General features: G+C 37.3%; 1 protein-coding gene across 1 annotated transcript in view; it reads left to right on the top strand.

Annotated features, from left to right (window-relative positions):
• Nucleotides 1-22,521, top strand: part of alk (ALK receptor tyrosine kinase) — a gene marked incomplete at both ends in the record, with an annotated part of 709,791 nt that overhangs the window by 420,528 nt on the left and 266,742 nt on the right. The window contains one exon of the mRNA XM_079833880.1: nt 6,919-7,120. Within this exon, the coding sequence (XP_079690006.1) occupies nt 6,919-7,120 (202 nt within the window). The remainder of the gene's footprint in view (nt 1-6,918; nt 7,121-22,521) is intronic.

Genomic DNA, 22,521 nt, shown 5'->3' with positions numbered 1-22,521 from the left:
CAGAATCATGCTGTCTATTATAGATATGCTGTCTATTATAGATATGCTTAAAGAACGTAAACAATCTGGGGATTGTGAAAGCCATTCAGTCTTGATCTTTAATTCCTTCAAGCATTAAAATATTATAATTATTATTTTAAACCTGATTTAGGAAAAAGAAAGTTATTATGTAACTGTTTTATACATATGTTCAATAATAATTTGAAAGGATAGTTAACCAAAAAGAAAGTCCCTGCTGTTGATTACTATTTTTACTGTAATTTATGATGCACAAATGGATGCATATGGAATGTATTCCATTTTAAATATAGTAATATTTTTAAGTTCAGATTTCTTAAGTAAATGATGATATTCCTGTCAATTTCTCTAAAACAAACCAAACCCCAAAAATATGATGTTATAACAACTCCTTGCTGGATTCAGATAACTCTGTGAATAATGAAAATGCCACATTCCGGGACATTTTCCCTCCATTTTTTTTCACTGATGCTGTTTTCATTCCTTTTCTATCAAAAGAAGGTCTCTTTTGTCTTTTTTTTTTCCTTTTTCTCCGTGCTCTGGCCCTGTGGAAAATTTCCTGATTGAGAGAGCTGAATGAGGCTGTTGAGAGGGAGGACTCTAAATCAAAGCCCACAGACAGAGCTTTGATTTTTCTCCTCTCTTTCATTATTTATTTCGTTTTCCTCTGGTGTGTTGTCATTTTCCTCCCCTCACTCATCTATTTTGGCTCTACATGGGCTCGATGTCTTATGCCTGGGCCACGGATCTACGAATTTCGCTTTAACACATACTCATACGATCCAGATTCCCGCCGACTCTCTGAGAAGTGTACAGAGACGGTATGAAAAGGAAACAGGCCACTTATTTAAAAATGTATGGGATATTGCATATTGTAGTAAAGGAAGTTGTGCCATTTCAGTTTTGAAAAAAAGCTAGTCACATTATTGCCAAATCCTTGATAGAGCAACCTGAAAAACCTGATTTGAACTGAAGAAATTAATCAGTTTTGTCAGATTTCATGGCTATTTATCATAAGTTGCATGAATAAGTGTTATGATTCAATCAAATAAATGTAATCGTATCACACTACTTCATCTCTGTGTCTGATTTAAATTAGACAGAATGCTAGATCTAACGAGTCGTAGCTGACGAAAATAACCGTCATTTTAACCCTTTCAGTCAAATTTAGCGCTGCAACTCAAGCATGACAGTTTTGGCCTTTCTGCATTCAAGAAGACTGTAGTTGCACAGAAATGAGCTGTCTGGAGATGTTGCCAAGATGAACGCTGATTGCTCGAAAATGTTCTTTGGTAATGCCACTGGAAAGATATATCAAAACCAGATATTTTTCAATCTCATTTGTTTCTCCTGAGATTAAATGGAGAGCAAATGGAGCCTTATTTCATACATTTCAAATAGTTCATACCCCGTGTGAAAATAAATCATAAAAGTGTTTTTTTTTTGTTTAAAAAATCGTATTAATGTATGAGGAGGGTCAGACACATGGGGTAAAACCAGCGTGGGGGCAAAAGGCACACAGTACTGATACATATACACATAGCTAATAATAATAATAATAATAATAATAATAATAATAATAATAATAATAATAATAATAATAATAATAATAATAATAATAATTTATAAGTTAATAATTTTCCCAAAACAATCACTTTAGCAAAGTTTGTACCATTTTATATTTATTTTGATAAATAAAAGAATTCATTTTTGTTCAATAAATACAGTGTGCTTTAATTACAATAATAATATACACTCACCTAAAGGATTATTAGGAACACCATACTAATACTGTGTTTGACCCCCTTTCACCTTCAGAAATGCCTTAATTCTACATGGCATTGATTCAACAAGGTGCTGAAAGCATTCTTTAGAAATGTTGGCCCATATTGATAGGATCGCATCTTGCAGTTGATGGAGATTTGTGGGATGCACATCCAGGGGACGAAGCTCCCGTTCCACCACATCCCAAAGATGCTGTATTGGGTTGAGATCTGGTGACTGTGGGGGCCATTTTAGTACAGTGAACTCATTGTCATGTTCAAGAAACCAATTTGAAACGATTCGAGCTTTGGGACATGGTGCATTATCCTGCTGGAAGTAGCCATCAGAGGATGGTACATGGTGGTCATAAAGGGATGGACATGGTCAGGTAGGCCGTGGCATTTAAACAATGCCCAATTGGCACTAAGGGGCCTAAAGTGTGCCAAGAAAACATCCCCCACACCATTACACCACCACCACCAGCCTGCACAGTGGTAACAAGGCATGATGGATCCATGTTCCCATTCTGTTTACGCCAAATTCTGAACCTACCATCTGAATGTCTCAACAGAAATCGAGACTCATCAGACCAGGCAACATTTTTCCAGTCTTCAACTGTCCAATTTTGGTGAGCTCGTGCAAATTGTAGCCTCTTTTTCCTATTTGTAGTGGAGATGAGTGGTACCCGGTGGGGTCTTCTGCTGTTTTAGCCCATCCGCCTCAAAGTTGTGCGTGTTGTGGCTTCACAAATGCTTTGCTGCATACCTCGGTTGTAACGAGTGGTTATTTCAGTCAAAGTTGCTCTTCTATCAGCTTGAATTAGTCGGCCCATTCTCCTCTGACCTCAAGCATCAACAAGGCATTTTTGCCCACAGGACTGCCACATACTGGATGTTTTTCCCTTTTCACACCGTTCTTTGTAAACCCTAGAAATGGTTGTGCGTGAAAATCCCAGTAACTGAGCAGATTGTCAAGTCAAGTCAACTTTATTTATATAGCGCTTTTAACAATGTAGATTGTTTCAAAGCAGCTTTACAGTGTTAAACAGGAAAATAATGCAGCATAATTTTATTCAGCTGTATAGCCATTCTGGAAAAATTTCAAGTATCATACAGTGACAGTGTGGGCTTTAGATCAATAATTTGATCAGTAATTTAGTTTAAATGGTTAATTTAGTTTATTATTTAGATGTATTTCGATGTTTAGTTGAAAAATTTAGTGTCCCCAACTGAGCACGCCAAGCCAGAGGCAACAGTGGCAAGGAAACCAAAACCCCATTAGGTGACCTAATGGAGAAAAATAAACCTTGGGAGAAACCAGGCTCAGTCGGGGTGCCAGTTCTCCTCTGGCCAATTAACAAACAGCGTATTATTATTATTATTCTGGCAGTTTTACAGCTCGGAGGTCATAATAGATCAGAATATTCGAGGGACCGGGGGCAACATGCTGGAGACGGGTTTATTGAGGATGATGTTGATTAAATAATTATTAAAGTGCAATATTCGAATGATCGGAGGCAACACGCTGGAGACGGGTTTATTGAGATGCCGTGTCGATGAGGCAGTTTCAGGGGGAGTCTAATCACGGTCTCCCAGACACTTCGGGGTCCTGTGTTGGTCTTCTCTGGGCGCAGGTCCACCATCTGATCTGGATACGGCCCGGATCCAGCTGACTGCAGTAAACCTCGGGATAAAACAGAGAGACTAACATTAGCGTAGATGCCATTCTTCTGATGATGTAACGAGTACATCAGGTGTTATGGGAAGTGTTCCCGGTTCCGGCTGACCTAGTTAATGCAGCCTAACAATCATTTCATTGAAAAAGTGTTTTATGTGTATGCCACAGTAAAGAGATGTGTTTTTAGTCTAGATTTAAACTGACAGAGTGTGTCTGCTTCCCGAACAATGTTAGGAAGACTGTTCCAGAGTTTAGGTGCTAAATAGGAAAACGATCGACCGCCTGCAGTTGATTTGGATATTCTCGGTATGATCAACTGGCCAGAATTTTGAGACCGCAGTAGACGTGATGGAGTATAATATGTTAAGAGCTCGCTCAAGTATTGGGGAGCTAAACCATTTAGTGCTTTGTAAGTAATAAGTAAGATTTTAAAATTTATGCGATGTTTAATAGGCAGCCAGTGCAGTGTTGACAGAACTGGGCTAATATGGTCATACTTCCTGGTTCTAGTAAGAACTCGAGCTGCTGCGTTTTGGACCAGCTGGAGTTTATTTATTAAGCGATAGTGAAATATTGTGAAATACAGATTGTGAAATACTGAGACCGGCCCATCCAACACCAACAACCATGCCACGCTCAAAATTGCTTAAATCACCTTTCTTTCCCATTCTGACATTCAGTTTGGAGTTCAGGAGATTGTCTTGACCAGGACCACACCCCTAAATGCATTGAAGCAACTGCCATGTGATTGGTTGATTAGATAATTGCATTAATGAGAAATTGAACAGGTGTTCCTTATAATCCTTCAGGTGAGTGTAGAAATATGTTTAAAAAAATAAACAATTATTTCTGAAAAAGATTCTGAAAGTATTGAAGGAGGAGATGTATATTAATAATTTAATATAGATTTACAGTAGCAACAATATATTTTATTATATGACATGATTAATATCATATTTTTTTAATGTTATGGTTTCATTATAAATATGGTCATTATCTCTAAGGTGGACACTCAACTTAATATATGATATTTCCCATCTGAATCTAACCATGTCATCCAGCAGTTTAGTATCATGTTAATTATTATTAATCTACGACATTTTAAAAAACATGAAATATTAAATCAAATTAACACAGAATTAGCTTTGTCTTGCTATCCGCGATCGCATCAAGGATCAGCCAAATTTCCATGTGCATGCTGAAAAGAAGTAGCCTCGAACTCTATACGCACACTAGCGGCAGGAAATATAATTTGAAGCCAGGGCGTCTAGCAACACTCTGTTGGCTTGCAAGCTGGAAAAACCAAACTCTAGTCAGGCCAATCACATCGTGTATAGAGTCAGTGGGCGGGCTTAACATAATGACGGCAGAGTTGCGGCCATTCTGCATGCTACTTGAAAACAAAGAAGCTGGCGAACAGTAGTCTTTCAAATCGGCTTTGGCCGCGACTCTGGAATACTTGGAGTTGAGCTTTTCTCATATTTCTTAATATGAACTCAAACATTTTGCAATTGATTTTTCCAAGACCACATTAGCAGAGCTAAGCTATTTTCTCACTATTAACTAACTATGACTTGTGCCTCAATAAACTCCTAGTTACTGCTTATTAATAGTTAAGGTCGTTTTGTGGCATTTAAGTTTAGGTATTGGGTAGGATTAAGGGATGTCGAATATGATCATGTAGAATAAGGCATTAATATGTGCTTTATTATGACTAATAAACAGTCAATATCCTAGTAATACACTCTAAAAAAAAAAGGTTCTATATGGCACCAAAAATGGTTCTTGGCTCGTAATCATAGGGGAACCTTTTTAAGTGCTATATAGCACACAGCAAATTCTGGTTTTTGGAATAAACTCCCTGTTAGTTAAAATCAACTCAATCTGAGTGTACATGCGTGACCATCAAATAAACTCCAGCGCAGAGTTAAAATAACTCTGCTCTTGGAGTTGCATTTTTAACACTTTTTCAGAGTTAAAATTTAACTCTTTCTGGAGTTAAAATACTAATCCTACGGAGAGTAACTGTAACTCTGAAATGTAGTTAATTATAATATAAACTCCTTACCAGTGTTAAAAATTAACACTTGAAACACATTTTATTTAACACTTCTTAGAGTTAACATTTATTTAACACAATATGTTTTATGTGGAAATGACTACACTGAACACCATACTCTTGATTTACTGCCTTTATTTGAGCAAATTCATACATTTGGTTCAGAAATTCATTGCATGGACACACTTTGAAAACAATTGCTGTCATACTGTAAAATCTAACAGCAAAACATATAGGCAGCTAACAGAGTGAATTACGTTACCTCGTCGGCATTAAAGTTAGTGTGGAAGCTGAACAGGTTTCTTGAGCTGAGTCGCCACTTCAATTTGACGGCGTTGCCGTTTGAAAGTGTTGCAAACTAACGTTACCCCATGTGTGCACGGGAGTGGCGCTGTTAATAAACCCCATGTGAAACGTCAGATAGCCTGCCTACTTGAGTTTTGCTTGCACTTGGCTGAAGCCATTCTATCCGGTTTCTCTGCAAAGCAAATGGAAAGACGGTTAGCTGGTTTACATCGACAAAAAGTCCGCACAAATAGGCAATTAAAATTTTGAAACAAGTTATCGGCTACGTTCATACGTTGCCATGGTCGTTGACGTTAGTACACAGTATATAACGTAACAGCTATGACAAAACGTGTTTGTCAGAAAATATAGAACATGTTGAAATAGTTTTGTTGTTGTTGTTTATATACACTTTTACCTACCTCAGTCACGACGAAGCCGAAAGTCCATTATTTGTGCTGCAGAACCAGGGTCGTGTCGTGACGCACTTCTCAAAATGTAACTCCAGATGTAGTGTTAAAACACGCTCCTGAACACCAATGAATGAACGCCAAAATACAACACAGCCAGGGAGTATCCAGTAACACACACGGTAGTCAAAATGTAAAAAATAACTCAACAAATTTAACTCATTCACACTTTTTTGTCTAACTCATGATTTTTCAACTCCTGAAATTTGCTGTGCACCAATTTTGTTGCTTCAGTGGTTCTTCAGCGGTTCTTCAGAGGTTCTTCACCAGTTCTTTGACTAAGGTGCTATATAGCACTGTTACCATATACAGAACATGTTAAGGTATGGTGCTTTATGGCACCAAAAGTGGTTCCTCTATGATTACGACGAAGAACCATTTTTGGTGCCATATAGAACCTTTTTTTTTAGAGTGTATGCATACTAATAAGCAAGTGGTTCATAGTGAGAATTTAGTACAATGTAGGCTATGTTCATGTTGAAAAACACTTTTGCTGCCATCGAGGTCACTTTCAAAAACTATAAAAGAAATAACATCTGAATAAGCGTCACAATGAACTTTTCTACTCTATGAAACTTGAAACAAAGATTTGGAAGTCTCTTGCTCTCTGATATAATTATTATTTCTCTTTGTTTGTTTGCCCAGGGCGGTTTCTCGCAGTGAATGGCTCTGCTCTGACGGGACCATGGGTTCTGAGCCCTTGGCTACGTGCCACCCATCGGCCCTGTGGTCTGGATGTCACAGTGTTTTTGCACCCCAGGCAGAGTGGACGTTACACCGTCTGGCTCATCGAGCGGGACAAGCCACCACTTGCTCTCCTCACCACCGAGCACCCTCATGTCATCGGGTGAGTTTGCCAAAGGCAACGTTCTCATATTCAAAATAGTTCTCAAAGAGTTACTCAACTCTTGGACCTCGTGACATAGAGTCTGATATACACAACACTGCACTGCTGAGCAGTGGCACATTTCACAAAAACCTGCAACAACATTCCCAAGAGATCATAAAATGTTTTGTTGTGCCTTTTTATTTCAGAATCGGAATGCAAAAAATACGGACTTTATTTTTATAGAATTCCTTTGTTGAAGACACCCTTTGAAGCTTAATGCAGAAATTTATGTTGCAAGTCACACAGGACTGACGAAACCTGCAATGATTAGTCTACGATTAAAGCACGAATTTGATGTAAACAGTATGTCTACACCCTAAAAAATGCTCGGTTAAAAATAACCCAAGTTGGGTTGAAAATGGACTAACCCAGCAATTGGGTTGTTTTAACCCAGCATTTGGGTTGTTTAATGGGTTAAATGTTTGCTTAAAACAACCCAATTGCTGGGTCAAAACAACCCAATCGCTGGGTTAAAACAACCCAATTGCTGGGTTAGTCCAATTTCAACCCAACTTGTGTTATTTTTTACCCAGTATTTTTTAGAGTGTATATAATACTCACATATGCAGTTCATAGGGGTTACACAGCAGTTACAACATGAAATAATATTTAAACCTATAACATTTTACAGATAACTTTTAAACATAGCCCACAACATTTTTATCTCATAAGTCTTGACTCTTGTCATTTTCTGCAACCAAGTAGGCTCCACCCACAAAAAGTGTCATTGCTGTTTGCAAACACATAATAGATCTATAATCCTACACCGTGTCCTAACCAAACGCGACGTGACATGTGAGAATATGTATATTTTCCATGTTTTTATAGCCTTCTAATCATGCAATTCTATTTTACAAACCGTTTCACAAACAAGGTATGACGATGATAATCTCAGGTGCTGGTTATGTGCTTTATTTAATGTAAAAGTTTAAATATCATTTTCTTGAGACCTTTATAAACACTGAAAGCAACCCACCTCAGATCTTGAAAATAAAGGAAACGACAATGATCAAACTGTTAACTCAAGGTGAACAAACAAGTGTATTCTATGATAAAAAAAAAAGATTGTTTCAATCACTCAGTATGTATTTTTATTCATGGTAAAATGGTGTAAGATTTAGGAATTTGATAATATACTTTGTTAGCATTGTGAATGCAAGCTTGCAGAGAGAGCCCGCCCACACGCTCTTCTGATTGGCTGTGATTTTTGATTGATTTTGTTGCGTCTCGGATCGAGTCTGGTTTGGGCAGACAGATTGCTTGTTGCTGGAAATCTTATCGCATCGCGTCTGGTTAGGACAAGGCATTAGGCTGTTTAAATTTGCTTTACAAAGCTTACATTTCTGCCAAGGGCCAACACAATCAACAGAACTAATGAACAGCATTATGATCTGTTTATTTCCCCAGTTTTGTCTGAATGCCAGGATGTGGCATACTCTGCCATACGTAAACGCCGCCCCTGCAGCTGAGACCTTTTGCATTGAGGTTGCAGTTTTTGCACATAGAGATGAGCCATTTACTCTTGGCAGTATTATTACAGGCAAGAATGTGTTTTTTTTTTTTTGTGTTTTTTTCAGCGGTTTTCTCCAAATGATTCAGATGGAAACCCTTAACCCTCTATGGTACAGAGTTGCCATATGGCAACAATTCATTTCTACTAATTTCCTTGTTATTCTGAAAAAAAATCAATAAATTGCACTGTGTGAATTAAAAGGGCAGGCCTTAAGGTAGCCAATGATGTGCTGTTTTTAAGTCAAATGACATTTGAATGTCCCTCCAAAAGTCTTTTCCCCACCCTCACACAGAAAACACCTGTTGAAGTGCTCAAGAAAGGGCCTCATATCTAACATCTCTTCTCAAGGGGGATTTTTTTTTTCACTTTGATAAGTGAATTAGATATTTGTATTCATAAATCAACTTATTAGTTTTACTGTAAATTGAGAAAATATCAATGCTGCCATATGGCAACGCTGTACCACTATGGAAAAATAGGGATGTTGCCATATGGCAACGCTGTCCCACAGTGGAATTGCAGTAATGTATTTCCCCATTGGAATTTTTTATACATAGAAGCATCAACAATATTATTGCAGTTATTTATTTATTTAAAGTGTTTATTGTAGTATAGTTGTGTTTATGTATAAATAGCACAATTTTTTCTTCTTTTGAGAAAATGAATACAGCAATATTTTACGGGAAGGGCAATAGGAAGAGTGCAGTGTTAGCGCTTCCATGTGATGAGAGTGAGGATGAATTAGCCAAATTATAGGAAACGATAGGGATTAAATGATAGGGATCTACTTATTTTTTGTTTCCATGAGTCCCAAGTATATAAATATATGAATTTATAAAAGAAATGTGCATTTAAATTGAAAAAAGAACCCAAATTTTGTTGAAAAACTACTTTTTTGACCAATTTCCATTGTGATACAGTGTTGCCATAGGGCAACTTTTACAAAGTAACCCAACCCCAATTTTTTTTTGAGATAATATTCTATTTTGTATATAATATTAGCATTAGTTGCACTATAATATATCATAATTTTTTGGTAAACTATACTTTTAAGAATTGTAAGTTACACTCTAAAAAATGCTAGAAACCCAGCAATTGGGTTGTTTTAACCCAGCAATTGGGTTGTTTTAACCCGGTAATTGGGTTGTTATAAGCAAACAATAAACCCAGCATTTTAAGAGTGTAAAATCACACATCTCATTGATCTACATTAGAATCTCCTGGCTTTGAAAATGTAATTGACAGAGGTACATCAGTGTGATATTAGTGTAATTAATAGAAATTGGTATACTTTTTTTGCATTTATTTGCATGCTGGGTTCTTATTGGTCTTCTCTTGTTAGTTACATATAGCTGCCTTTACATCGGAAAGCAGTGTTCACATCTCATTTCTGCCCTGTAATCAGAATCAGATGATATTTTGAGTGAAATATGATGTGCAATAAGAAAATATGTAGGGAAAATCTTAATTTATCAATCAGAAATGTATCGGATCACGACACGTGGCTTTTACATAGAAGGATATGCAATAATATATCAAAGAATCGTGTATTATGTAAATAGGGTCAGTGTTGATTTCATGACACAATTTTTTCACAAGCACTGGTATTTCCTTCTGGGAAAGCAATCTCACACTTGAAAACTTTAATCCAGTTGGTAGATACTTTCATCCAAAGTGATGTACCGTACATTGATTTTACTAGTAGCCTATGCATGTTTCCTGGGATCCTATGTATATCTAGTTGCATTTTTCAGCTTATTCATGTAATAAGAAATTGATGAGACCAGTATCATCAAGATCATCCTGTCTTGATTTTTTATATAAAACTGGCAAAACCATAATATGCTGTTTGATTAGCAACACCTCCAGTACTTCCGCTGTGGCTAATGCCCTTTTAGATTTGTCTTTGTGTCCTTGAGATTCTCCCAACAACTGCTTGTTTGTGGGATTTGCTTCTGCAGAGGAACTCTGTGTCTTACAAGACCGGGTGGAATGTGAATGCATTCAGCCATGCGTGGCATGTTTAGATAGGGAAAAGTGCTCAGACTCATTATAGAGTTCCTTTTGAGGTCATTATTTTTGATCAGCCAACCAACCCACATATTTGTATGCAATTTTGCCCCTGCCTGAGGTCAACTCTTGTCCATTGGATTTAGTAAATTCCCAGAGGCAAAAATGACCAGGCCTGCATTTCTCAAAAGCATTGTGAGCTAAGTTGATCGTAGAGACCATTGGTGCCAAAGCAGCCTGACTCACAAAATTATATGGTATTATTCATAGAATCATTTCACACAACGAAAATATTTTTGATTTGAATGTTTTGTCCATTCATTTACATAACACCAGAGTTTTTGGGGCCTGAAAAATCTAACTTTTGAACAAGTTTCAAAGTACAAGTTGTTTACTTTCTCTACAAACTACAAAAACATGAATTTGTGAAAATAATAACAATCATGCACATGCATATTACATGTTCAGTTTATAGACACGTAGGGCTCTGTCATTCACCCAGCGTAATGCAACGTCAGGCACGACACAACTGTTTTTTGCTAGTTTCAGCCCAATACATTTTCACGTCCAGTGCCACGTTGTTTAAATATCAAATGCACTCAGGCCCATCTGTTCGCCCGTCTGAAAACCAGGTGTGTTCAGGCGCATTGTTGGTGCGTTGCTATTTTGAGGAACTGAAAACGACTGTGCCATTGACCAACAAAAACCTGGTCTAAAGTCGACGGCGCAGTATTTTTTGTGTTATTTAAAGAGTGCGTTAGTAATATGCGTCTCTGCTTAAAGGATTCCTCTCTGGGGAAGCGTTCAGTCTTTCCGCTCGCAAATTCCGCCATGTAAATGGCGAATCCACAATGGCGCAAGCACAACTGGCTTTTAAAGGGAAAGGGAGATGAGACTCTGATTGGTTTCTTGAACGTTATGCCCAAAACACACCCATGACTCATTAAGAGACTAGGTACAACCAGAGCCGTTTAAAAACAGAGTTACGACACTCCCATAGACCTCCATAGGAACTGAGGAATGCGGAAGTAAAGCATGTCATGGAGCGACCAATAGTTCCAAACAACCAATAGTTCCAGCATCAAACCCCATTCATTTCAGTGTATCTCAAGCACACTCGCTGGCAAATTGATGAAATTACGACATTTTGAGATTTTATGGCATTAGTCGACCTCTCAGGAATATTAATAGAAGTGGTATTTTATGAAGTGTGTTAAGTTAATGTTTATTGTTATATAATAGATCGTTAGACTCTAACTGCAGTTAGATAACGTGAGCAGCACTGCTAAAGCTACTATATCCAGATGCTATCGGTCATATTTCAACAGTTTTTAGTCTCTCTGAGACCTTTCTGTCGAAAGCGTTTATATGAAGTAGCCCATTCAAGGAATAACGTATAATGCATATGAATAATGAATATTAATAACGCCTGGATAAAAAGAGTTGAATTCAATTGGTTGCCCTGTTTTTTAAACAGTATTTAAAACTTCTTTCTTGGGTTAAATTCTGTATATGCTAGAATCCTTCATTTATATTCACCTGTTGTGTATGCTTATGTGAGTATAAATAACATTCGGACGTTAACAACATTTAAATTATAAAATAAATTACCACTAACAAGTAGATGGCGGAAGACGAACACTTATCAGCTCATTAGCATTTTTTTCTCTCTTTTTTTGAATGAATTTTTATAGATCATCAGATCACTATTATAATATTAAAATATCAATTTTTGTTACTTCATTTGTACTGAAGTGTTAAATATAGGATAATTGTAGGGAAAATCAAAAAGTCTCATGAAAAAAAAACAACTTCTGACTAAACTTCACAATAAATCTTTATTTAAATCGTCTCTGTGCTTTGTTTGTTATGATGAGAGGATTTGTAGATAATGGGAAGATTTGTGTAAAACGTAAATGTGCACTAACATTCATTCAGCGTTTTGAGACCATATAAAAATTGTTTTAACCAATATGGATTCTCATTACTGGTAAATTAAACATATGACTGGTCATTATTTTCAACAGAAATGCCCGTGATAGGCTACGACACTCAACACTGTAAAACCATGCACTCACATGACCCAAATAAAATAACCAGATCACTCAAAAACAACATTAACGTTATCTCTTCTTTATCTCTCCCCAGAATAAAATGCTACTGTAAAGCCTAGTCAAAGTAGATGAAAATATAGTGAAACTGCTGTCTGTCCTGCTTAATCCTGTTCACACAGATTGACATCGCGGAGTTGTTTGGAACTATTGAGAGCTCCATGAACCACGTGACCGCGTGGCGGCGAGATCAAAGAGTGTCGCAACTCTCTTATTATATGGCTCTGGGTACAACCCTTTTAGACCATGCGCCGGGCGCGGCGACCATTTTTTTTTGTCGTTAAACTAGCAAAAGTGGATTCGGACACGCCCTAAGTGCACCTGCACCATGTGCTTTAGACCATGCACTCAGATCGGTAAAACAGGGCCCGTAGTGTTTCTTTACAGTGACATCGCCATCTACTGGCCTGACAGCAGAATACAGTGTTTTTTGTTGTTTTCACGGATCCGTGTGAACGAGGATCGTTTTGACAATGTTGTCATCTGTGCGCTGAAAACAAAGCAAAGGAAAACCCTATTTTTAGTACATCATTGTCGCGTAAACACACCCTTAGTTTACCATAAATGCTTGTCAGTACATTGGCAGTACCCATATTTCAAAGACAATGGAAGTAATTATGAAATTAGGTATGTAAATGTATTATGTCAAAGAACTTTTCTTTTACTGTCTCACTGTTGAGTTCAACTAATCATTTAATATTAAACTAGAATATATGCAATTAAGTGTCCGAAAACATTACATTCAGTTCACAAGTGTAATCTTTTGAAGTATATTATTTCCATAATAACTACTATTTTTAGAAAATATGCAATTCAGTGTCCGGAAATCTTTCATTCAGTTCAGCTAAGTGTAATCTTTTGAAGTATATTATTTCCATAATAAGTACTATGCTTAAGTGTACTTCTTTTTCACAAGGGGCGCAGCTGTCTCTTTTTATTGTCTGTCAAATAAATCTAAAAATCTTGTCAAAAAATGATGTTATACTTACTGAGACACTGGGTCATACTTATTTTCCACTTTTGTAATTGTGTTAGTATTTAAATCTTCTGAGCAAGATATGCAGATGGCATGCAGCACATAAAAGTAGCTAAAAAAAATCCAGCTGATATCTCCATCCAGCTGCTATTAAACACCAAAACGGCTCAAAATAAAGAGAAAACTATATTTTGTCATATCCAAAACATTCTTACCATACAACATAACAGTACAGAGGAATTAGGCCTGTCTTTTGATGGTCTGAGTCCCCTCGTTTATGTCTAGGCCTATATAAAACAAATGGTAACAAAAACTAGGTTATGGAGTTCTGGTGAGGCCAGCATGCCACATAGTGACTTCTGTGTGTAGCTAACTTGCATTTGGAATTTCTTTGTGGAATGCTCATTGGTGAGTCACGAAACTGAGAAAAGAAAAGTGTGTCAGACGACAAAATTAAATATATATGGAAATTAAAACATTGAAATACCCCAAAGGCTCTTTTCGCCTGAGGGATTGCGTGCTCTAGAAAAGGCAGCACACCTCATCGCCTAAGACAAGCTGCTGTTCGCTGCTATGAAGCAAAATGTTGTGTCACAAGATTAGCTTTATGTTCATTAGCCATACCCGCAGCTAGCAGACAAACACCCCAGTAGTTTGAGGAGTTACTGAAACATAGAAAGAGGATCTGTCAAAGATCACAACTGCGGAAAAAGCACACATTTTTCAGTCAAAAGTCAACACCCTTCTATGGAAGCTTGTTTCCTCATGGATTAAATAAATTTCCTTAGAATTGTGAGTTATAAAGTCACAATTCACCCTTTGCCAGGAATTTGATTGACAGGCGATCTGACCAATCATAATCCGCCATCCGCCGAATCCACCATTTTGTTCGACAAAGCAGTCAGGAGAGTTAGTAGATTAACGTTGGTGGACTTGAGCTTGAAAAATGGTGTATACTGGCGTTTTTACGCATTTGAATCAACAATCATGAAATAACATTTGATGCTATAAATGAACTAGAAGGGACAGATGATCGGTTCACAAGCAGCTTTAACTGGCGCTACAGCGAAATGTCACCACACATTAAACAGCCACAAAACAGTATTTATTGTTTAAATATCTGAATAAATAACAAAATTTGTTTCATAACAAAAGTAACCTGATTTATAAGTTTATATTTCAAAATTCTGAGAAAAAAAGTCAGATTTGCAAGATGTAAACTAGCAATTTATGAGAGAAAAAGTCGCAATTACCTTTTTATTCAGTGGTGGAAACAAGCTTCCATACCCTTGAGTAGTTGCTATAAGCCTGACTGCCACCCCCACGTTGAATATTGCATTATGTGGCTATTTTCTGTAGCTGTTCAATAATTATTTTCATCCAAAAACAACTTTTTGCACATTATGTTTCTCTAACAATATTTAGGAAAATAACATAACTATCCATTTCATAAACTGGCTTTAAGCCCAGAAATCAACGCAAGTCACAGAATTCCATAACTGCTCAAGAGTCGTGCTAGGCTTGCATTATGCATACGCAGTTGAAATTGCATTATATAAAACATTTAAATATTTTAAAAACAGATTATCAGGAGATCATGCCATGTGCATGCTGTAGTAGGCCTATCATGTAAAAAATATTCTCAATTAATAATTAATAATCATATATATTAGAATTACCTTACATCTCTCATTCCTGAAAAAAGTCAAATGATATGTTACATTAATATATGATAATATGTTACATATCCCTGTGGCCAAAGCGTATGTCTCCTCCACTAAGAATCTTTGAAGTCCCAGCCTAGGTGTGACGTTTTTCATCTTACTGAAATTCCACAAGTAATTCCATAGTTTGAGCTGCCTGTGCTTTTTCTAATATTGTCAAAGTGTTTAAGAGCACAATATCTAATCATGGATTGCAATCTGTTTTGCTAATTGGCCCTGTTTCTATTGCTGTGCATATCTGTTGGGCTTTGGGCTATCGTATTTGCTGAGGATTAACACTTGTTTTAATCAATTAACTAGGGCTGATATACAGGGCAGCCAATAAAATGCTTTAAGAGAGTTCAATTAGTGGTTTGTTTCATAGGAATGAGTTGCTGTGTTTAAACTTTATATTAAAAGATTAAGTAGCACAGTCTACAACCAATTTTCAACTACTAATGATAATCCATACAAGAAAAAAAAATACCAAAGTCTGCAATCAAAAGCCATACATTGTAAAACATTGTAAAAAAAAAAAATAAATTATATATATATATAAAAATCAATAAACAGTGTATGGGGAAAGTTACTTTGAAAAGTAATGCATTACAATATTGCGTTACTCCCTTAAAAAGTAACAAATTTAGTTACTTTTTAAGAAAAGTAATGCGATACGTTACTCTTGCATTACTTTTTCTCACCTGGGCTGGGCTTGTTGTTGTTGTTGTTGTTTTTATGACAAAAATATTTTTTATTATTCTTGTTTTGTGCAAATGTAAAGACCTCTTCATACCAAAATTGAAATATTAAGCCTTATGCTGAGGTAAAAACGCGCATGAGCAGTAGAGGGCACAGCTCAAAAAAACCTTTTAGCTGTGTTGCCATTCTGAATAATGGAAGAATAGGACGCAGGAGAAAAAAGATTTTACCAAGAAAAACAAAAAATCTAGTCATTTTTGCTCATGGTTTCACTGAAGCATTGAATGTTAGCAGCAAGACATTGGTCAATAAAGGTACATTTAAATGCATACAAATATCTGTTTTATTTAACATTTAATTATTGGAGGTTTGCCTAGTACTCTGATTTTGCATTTGACTGATTTTATTCATTTTGAGGAGTACTGAATCTTTATTGTGCATGAGATGAATAAATGCTCACATTTTTTCTAGAACTACAATAACATGTTTACACACAACGCCTCTGCACTAAATCTCAAGTTTTCTCAACATGGGGACAGGAAAGCTGTCAAATAAATGTGAAAAAGTAACTCAGATATTTTGCTGTAAATTTTAAAAGTAATGCGTTACTTTACTAGTTACTTGAAAAAGTAATCTGATTACGTAACTCAAGTTGCTTGTAATGCGTTGTTACCCCCAACACTCTCAATAAGGTATGATGTTTTTACATTGCGTTAACTCATCAAAATAAGTTAAATCATTTTCAACAAGAATATAACTTTTCAAGTTATACAAGATTCAACTATGTTTTTCTCTCATTCAGTTTCATTCAAAAAGTCAGTTTAATTTAAGTTGAAATTACTTAAAGTACAAATCAACTTGGATGTTTAAGGCAGCAACTTTTTTTAGTGTAGTTTTCATGAAGCTGTTGGCTGACAGCAAATCACATTTAACTTCTTAATTGTCGAATTATCCCATGTATTGTAAAATGATGTTATATTTCAAATATGGACAAACCCAGTTGTTGTTTTTTGTTGTATTAATTACATTTTTAACCCAACGGTTGGGTTTGTCCATATTTGACCCAAATTTTGACCCCGCATTTTTTAGAGTGCAAGGTCCACTTAATTTAAAATGTCTTGCCTCGCCACTGGTTCAGTCAGTCAGTAAGCACGTAGTCTCGCATAGCCAGACCTTAAGACTGACGGCAGAACCAGACCATCGCAGCTTTCATTGGTCAAGGACCGCCCAAGAGGACGTTTGACTGACATGTAACGCAACCAATCACAGTTTGTTTAGGGGCGTGAAAATGTAAAGTTGATGTCTCTGCAATAACAGACCGATGTGCGTCTAAAAATGATTCCTTCGTGAATGTTGTGTAAGTTTACTGCAACATTTAGTTGATCTTGGTAAGCGTAAGTGGTAAACACGACAGCGTTCTTCTTCCACAAGGTAGTCTGAAGTTGCGGCATTTGTTTCCAGGCGGACCGTTAAAGAACACAACACACTTGTCTCGCGGACATCCTTTAGAATTCAACCAATCAGATGACAACTTCGAAACTCCTGAAGTGTTTCCAGATAAGTGTGCCATATGCATCAGACGTTCAGCCAACGGTCCGTGAGTGTGACGTCTGAGGCTGAGACTAATATCACATAATGTTTCTTTACAAAGTGACATTGCCAACTGCTGGTGTGGTATGCATAATGTAGCGTTTTTCCACGAATCTGTAAGTTAACGGGGATTGGTCTGACAATGTTTTCGTCTGTACGCTAATCTTTTCCAAATGCTAAAACACATAATTGTTGTGTAAACATACCCTAAAATGGATCTACTATCACCTAAGTCAGTGTTTCCCACCCTTGTTCCTGGAGGCATCCTTATCTGGTCTCCCTTACCTGGTGTGTCTCAGAAACAAGGAACAAAAACATTGATCGTGATGAGTGGTTAAACTAATGAGTGTTACAATTAAACCTACGTTTGAAACATCTGTCTTCTTGATAGAATTATAAAATGAATGTGAATAGGTTGTTATAATGAGTTTTGAGTTCCTATTGAAAACAACAAAATCCATTTTTAAATCAAATAAGCAATGAACAGAATAAGAACAATAAACTAAAACGCAGTGTGTGAAAGGCTGGACTAGGCTTAGCCTTCCCCTGTCCACAGACTTGAGATTTTCACACTCAAACCACTGCCTGCTGCTGCTTCTGATTGCTTTAAGAGGGAAAAGCTGCTTATAAATGATGGTCTATGCATATTGGCGATTTTGGCAAACGATTCAGTGCATATCTGTATTTGAGCTCTTGAGAGCATCAAATGTTTCGGTCCCACTTTATATTAGGTGGCCTTAACTACTATGTACTTACTAAAAAAAATAAGTGCAATGTACTTATTGTGTTCATATTGTATTGCAACACACTGTTGCTGATATTGAGGTGGGATATGGGGAAAGTTAGGGACAAGTGTGGTGGTATGGGTAAGTTTAATGGTAGGGTTAGGGACAGGTGTGGTAGGGACAGGTGTGGTGGTATGGGTAAGTTTAAGGGTAGGATTAGTGACAGGTGTGGTAGGGACAGGTGTGGTGGTATGGGTAAGTTTAAGGGTGGGGTTAAGGACAGGTGTGGTGGTATGGGTAAGTTTAAGGGTAGGGTTAGGGACAGGTGTGGTGGTATGGGTAAGTTTAAGGGTAGGGTTAGGGACAGGTGTGGTGGTATGGGTAAGTTTAAGGGTAGGGTTAGGGACAGGTGTGGTAGGGACAGGTGTGGTGGTATGGGTAAGTTTAAGGGTAGGATTAGTGACAGGTGTGGTAGGGACAGGTGTGGTGGTATGGGTAAGTTTAAGGGTGGGGTTAAGGACAGGTGTGGTGGTAAGGGTAAGTTTAAGGGTAGGGTTAGGGACAGGTGTGGTGGTATGGGTAAGTTTAAGGGTAGGGTTAAGGACAGGTGTGGTGGTATGGGTAAGTTTAAGGGTAGGGTTAGGGACAGGTGTGGTGGTATGGGTAAGTTTAAGGGTGGGGTTAAGGACAGGTGTGGTGGTAAGGGTAAGTTTAAGGGTAGGGTTAGGGACATGTGTGGTGGTATGGGTAAGTTTAAGGGTGGGGTTAAGGACAGGTGTGGTGGTATGGGTAAGTTTAAGGGTAGGGTTAGGGACAGGTGTGGTGGTATGTGTACATGGGCCCCACTTTATATTAGGTGGCCTTAAGTACTATGTACTTACATCAAAAAATAAGTACAATGTACTTACTGTGTTCAAATTGTATTGCAAAAAAACTTTGCTGATATTGAGGTGGGATGCGGGTAGAGTTAGGGACAGGTGTGGTGGTATGGGTAAGTTTAAGGGTAGGGTTAGGTGTTCGGGAAGTGTCAACTGTGTAATTACAAATGTAACTACATAAGTTAATTACAGACGTAATTACATGCAGGTATTTTTTTAAATGTAAGTACAATGTAAAAACATGTATGTACACAATAAGGGCAATTGTATCAAATGATTAATTAAAATGTTAGTACATAGTAGTTATCGCCACAAAATATAAAGTGGGTCCAGTAAGTTTATGGGTAGGGTTTGGTGCAAGGGAAGGGTCAACAGTGTAATTCTAAATGTAACTACAGAAATGAATTACAGATATAATTATATGCAGGTATTTTTTAAAATGTAAGTACAATGTAAAGACGTATGTACACAATAAGTGCATTGTATCAACTTATTAATTAATGTGTTAGTGCATAGTAGTTAAGGCCACCTAATATAAAGTGGGTCCAATGTTTCTATTTACAACGTGTTTTTGCAGAATTGAGCAAATGTAGCCAATCACAGACATGTCTGTTGAATTCCTAAACGCAATAGGCAATCAGGGGTCTTTAAGTTAGAATAAACTCACTGCTCAAAGCCATCCAGTGCTGAGTTCTGCACTCTCACAAATCCTCTCATAACAAAAAGTATAGACATTGTGTAAATGAGAGATTTAGGGATAGATTTACTAAGAGCTTGCATCAGCGCAAACCCTCTTTTGGCGTTATAAAATACTGTCTGGATTTAACGGCACGCAGTGAAAAGTTAGCACTGAAAAGGCGTGGACGGGGTTATTTTTGTGGCCGGCCTTATTGCTTATGCATTTGTAGGAGTTTCCCTTTCAGGCGCAACATTTATGGTTGGAGAGTATTTAAATGAATCATGCAAGGTGGTTTACTAAGTTTTGCGCTAGTCAATTTTATGGTATCTGCGTCCTTATATACGGCTTAAAAAAATAATTTCTTAAACCAAACACTAATATTGGTCATTATGGAAACTTTTCACTCCCATCTATGATTTTTTTGGAATTGTGCTTTCATGCTAATTTGCCCTGTTTAGTAAAGCTGGCCCCTATTTGCCCCGTGTAGACAGTTTCGTTGATTATAACAGAACTTTGTGAGATTGTGTCATCACGATGAACTAAGATGAGTGACAGATTTTGAGTGATTATAAAGGGATTTTTGTTTTTCAGAACAAATATAAGCTTGACGGTCCACCCCAGTCCTAACCATCAGTGAGTAACCATCAATGAAAGGAAAAAAGAAAAACGAGAGTATTCAAATTTAAACAAATTACCCACCAATTCACCAAAATATAAAATATTCAGAAATACATATTGCCATGAGAGTGTGTTGGGATAACAATATCTATCTAACTTTAAATTGCATAAAGAAACAAAACTCACACACACTGTACTTGCCAAAACCATAAGCTTTAATCATCATAACCAACTGCTATGCAACATCTGGAAGTCAGGGTGCACAGGTTTTTATCAGTCCACAAGGAAACAAAGTTGTGTTTACAAAGTACTACACTGCTACAATGAGCCCAACTGAGGAGAAATCACAGGATTTGCTTTATGTCTGAGTAATAAACTTTTCCCTGAGGCTTTTACTTTCAAAGCCATCTCTTTCTCCCGGCAATCTTAAAAGTTTGTTGGACTGAGTTTGGAGGAAGACTTTGCTGGTACTATGGAGGTTAGCCAAGCAGTCAAATCCCACCAACAGCACCAGAGCCACTGGGAGCTGCACTCTTCACTGCTGACACAATGCATTACCTCCCAAGTCACTTCTCATTACTTGAGTAGCAGTCATCGCAAAGGAGGCCGGAGACCCTAATGGTGACTCATTCCTCTATTGTGTTTCTACACACCACAGCCGATAGCCTCCATCTCTTCTACAACTGCCACACAGAGGGGGTCAAAATATCCCGGGCTCGTAGACCCGTCGCTCTCACCGCTCACCCCCTCCTCTTTCTGTGGTCGTCTCCAAGGACTAGAGGCGTCAGACGGTTTCCATTAACTGGAGAGTACAAGGGGCATAAATACTTTAGTGGCAAACATGAAAATCGATAAATGCTTGTCATCCACTAAGGAACTTGCTGTCATTGCAATGGAACATGTACAGCTGCTCCGCTTGGTTTCATGCGCATAAATCATACAGAGTCATGTATTTATTCAATTATTTGTTTGTTTGCTTGTTTGTTTACCTGTCTGGTTCTGTTCATTTGTGCCAGCAAACGGGACAGAGATGTAGTGCAAGGTGGTCCCGGCCCTATGTAGATCCCCCATCCTGGCATTATGAGTGAATTATAGTATGATTCAATTTGTGAACTTTTTTTTATTGCTATTTGGAGCTATTTTAATCCACATGGAAGCCCAGATCATAATTCATAATTCCCAGGTCAAAGTTCATTTTGAAAAACAGTTAAGTGAGTTGTTTACTTTGTGATTTTATTTTGTTCAGTTCGACCTGCGTGACCCATTTAAGGACAAATTGTGGACGGTTTACGGACATGACAGGTTGGCACATATTGAAAAGGCACTTGAAAGGCTGCTTGGGGAAAAAATCCTGCAATTTGACTGGAATGAATTTTCAAATAGGACAAAATATGCAATACTATAATTAACACAAAATAGAATTTACAGTGAAAAAATTGTTTACATTAAAAATGTGCTATAGGTTTTTTTTTTTTTTTTTTGAAAGTCCATGTATAGCAATACACACCAATTTTGATTAACTTAAAAAATATTTACGTCGTCATTAGGTCTACCACATGTTGTATCATGGAGATATGATGTTTTATTAACTACGTTCAGCAAGAACACGTTCAAATGATTTACCTGATCAGCATGAGAGAAGGCCTAGTTTCCAGCATACCACCACCATCCTGACTCCTCACTCTCGACTGGTTCCTATCTCAGCCAGGGATACGGGGGGAGTACTCTGGGTTTGGGCCAAATTCTGAGCTCAGAGCCCTCCCCTAGGACACCACACCATACGCATACTCCTTTACTGATTATTTGTAAGAGTGAACTCGTGAAATAACACACTGATCAGCCATCAAAACCACTGAC

The sequence above is a fragment of the Gobio gobio genome, assembly GCF_949357685.1.
Source record: "Gobio gobio genome assembly, chromosome: 13".
Classification (NCBI taxonomy): Eukaryota; Metazoa; Chordata; class Actinopteri; order Cypriniformes; family Gobionidae; genus Gobio; species Gobio gobio.
The sequence above is the reverse complement of the archived record's forward strand: the minus strand, read 5'-3'. Positions and strand labels throughout refer to the sequence as shown.